The sequence below is a fragment of the Dacryopinax primogenitus genome, assembly GCF_000292625.1.
Source record: "Dacryopinax primogenitus strain DJM-731 SS1 chromosome Unknown DACRYscaffold_20, whole genome shotgun sequence".
Classification (NCBI taxonomy): domain Eukaryota; kingdom Fungi; phylum Basidiomycota; class Dacrymycetes; order Dacrymycetales; family Dacrymycetaceae; genus Dacryopinax; species Dacryopinax primogenitus.
In genome coordinates, this window is record NW_024467217.1 from 551,363 (window position 1) to 553,662 (window position 2,300).

Consider the following 2,300-nt stretch of genomic DNA (forward strand, 5'->3'; position numbering starts at 1 on the left):
GGTCTCTTAGGATCATCCACAGATACCTATACTGTAGATAGGTCTTAGTCATCAGGTCTACTCCACTTCCTTGTTGCCTGCTTAGACTCTTGGCACTCTTAGGTGAGCAGACTTAGTCAGCCTGTGTTGCCCTAACACTGTGACAGTGTGTTGAGATATGACTCACACGCTTCTTCAAAACCCAGTTGGCCTAGGAAGTCAGCAAGCTGTAAGGAGAGGAGATTGAAGGGCACCTTTTTGCACACTGTTGGGATGAGGGAAATGGGGGCTTGTTTGTACAAGGCTACCTGGCAGTGTTTGCACCTGTGCTGCCAGTCTGCTTGGGACAGGTCCTTCTCATATGTGAGCTTGTTGACCATTTCAGGATCTTCTGGCTGGCTTTGGTAGCTGTCACAAAGCCAGCACATGGGACAGATGGTTTTGACTTTGAAGTGGTCCCATATACCCATACATTGATACATGGTCATCAGCGTGCATGGCAGGCCTGATCCAGGTGCACAGGAGGTGGGGGGTGATAGGATGTGCATGTACTCCAATACCAAGTACAGGAAGCTTGCCAAGAAGGCGCAAGCACAGTGGGGTAGCTGATAGCATATGTGAAGATACACCATCATCAGACATATTGCCCTGACCACAGCATTGCTATGCATGCTGATGTAGCACTGCAGCAGTGTCTATGATGGGTGGTTGAAGTTGTATGAGGGAGGAGGAGGAGGTAGGGCAATACTAAGGTCATCCACTGCAAGCCTCACTGATTCCTCAGACACCACTGGGTTGCATTTGATTGTTTCATTCAAGTTGGTATGTATGGCGTTGTCATGGGGAGCTTCTGCCTGATGGAATTCTGGGAGGACAACATCCTCCCAGATATCCGTCAGGAATGCAGATTCCTGTGTGACCTCTGCACCAGCATTGTTCAGTAATGCAGGTGCAATGTCCCAGGACTCCAAGCCTGCCGTTTGGTCTGGGTCAAACCCATCCTCTATTGTTGACCAGACAGGCTCATGATCCATGGGATTGATCTCAGGTTGTGCCTCTGTAGGATGGCTTAGTTGGTCATCCACCACAGCAAGCTGTGGGTCCATCACTTAAGAGGCTGGTACCAAACCTGACCCCTGCTGCCCTGGACCTGAACCACTCCACATTGATTCATGAGTTGTGAGATGTCATAGATGAGCTCAAAAGCCTGATCTTGTTCAGGTTCTGCCTTGAGGGCAAGCTGCAGAGAAGCATTTGGGGCAGGTACACTGGTGAGTTCCCCACAGCTGCCAGTTGGAGGCCTGTCAGGCTGGGATTGATGCACTGGAGTATCAATCAGTAGTCACATGAGTGAGTTCAAGAAAGCCCAGTGCAAGGTGAGATAGAGAGCTAGATCATATTAGTAAGGATGGCCTCGAAGTAGGATGCTAAGGGACCAATGCCGTCACCTGCCTGATTCACAATGCAATAGTCATGCACAACACAAGGCTGCTGTAGTGCAGTCTATACTAGAGGATGTTGTGGTAGAAAAAAGGTTGCTGACCATCACAGTAGGGCTGAGCTTACAGGAGAGGTCAGTCACAGGGGCAGAAGTGCCTTTGCTAGTCTAGCAAAGGCATGCACTCAGGTTTTGCAAATGAATGCATAGTGTTTGTTAGGGCCTTGAAGGCCAAGTAGCAATGGGTTAAAGGTGATCAACAAATGTGATAAGCTTGCCCTGTAGGATAGCATGTTGTAGTTGGGACAGGGAAGGAATGGGTGGGAAAGAGGGGAAGATGATGTGATAAGAGGAATAGTCAAGACATTAGGTGTAGATGGAGCAAAAGGACATAAGGTTATGCATGCACTAGATGGGCTCCTATGAGCCGGTACCTCCTCTCTAACTCAGCTGAGACATCTCTGACAGCCTGTGCTTCGGCAACTGCTCAGAGGGTGGCCTTGTCCAAGGCCACCAGATGAGGCAAAGGAGGCAAGGAAGAGGATGTGGATGGCATAGGTGAAGATGAGTGTGAGAGGTTCAGAGGTAGCTTGAGTTGTTTGTGAGGAGGCATGTAGCAGGGAGGCAGCACCTCATGATGGCAATACAAGGGGACTGCTTTGTCATCACTTGCTGGATGAGCATCCAGCAGAGAGGATGAATTGAGTGGATGTGAGGTTCCATGGTATGCAGGAGGGAGATCATCCTCTGAGCAATTGGCAAGCTCATGGTTGACAGTTGTTAGGGCAACACAGGCTGACTAAGTCTGCTCACCTAAGAGTGCCAAGAGTCTAAGCAGGCAACGAAGGAAGTGGAGTAGACCTGATGACTAAGACCTATCTAC

General features: G+C 49.5%; 1 protein-coding gene across 1 annotated transcript in view; it reads right to left on the reverse strand.

Moving 5' to 3' along the window:
- Positions 1-1,904: 1,904 nt before the first annotated feature.
- DACRYDRAFT_91195 (uncharacterized protein) overlaps positions 1,905-2,300 on the reverse strand; it is a gene marked incomplete at both ends in the record, with an annotated part of 1,481 nt that continues 1,085 nt past the window's right edge. The window contains one exon of the mRNA XM_040776998.1: positions 1,905-2,180. Coding sequence (XP_040625125.1) covers positions 1,905-2,180 — 276 coding nt within the window. The remainder of the gene's footprint in view (positions 2,181-2,300) is intronic.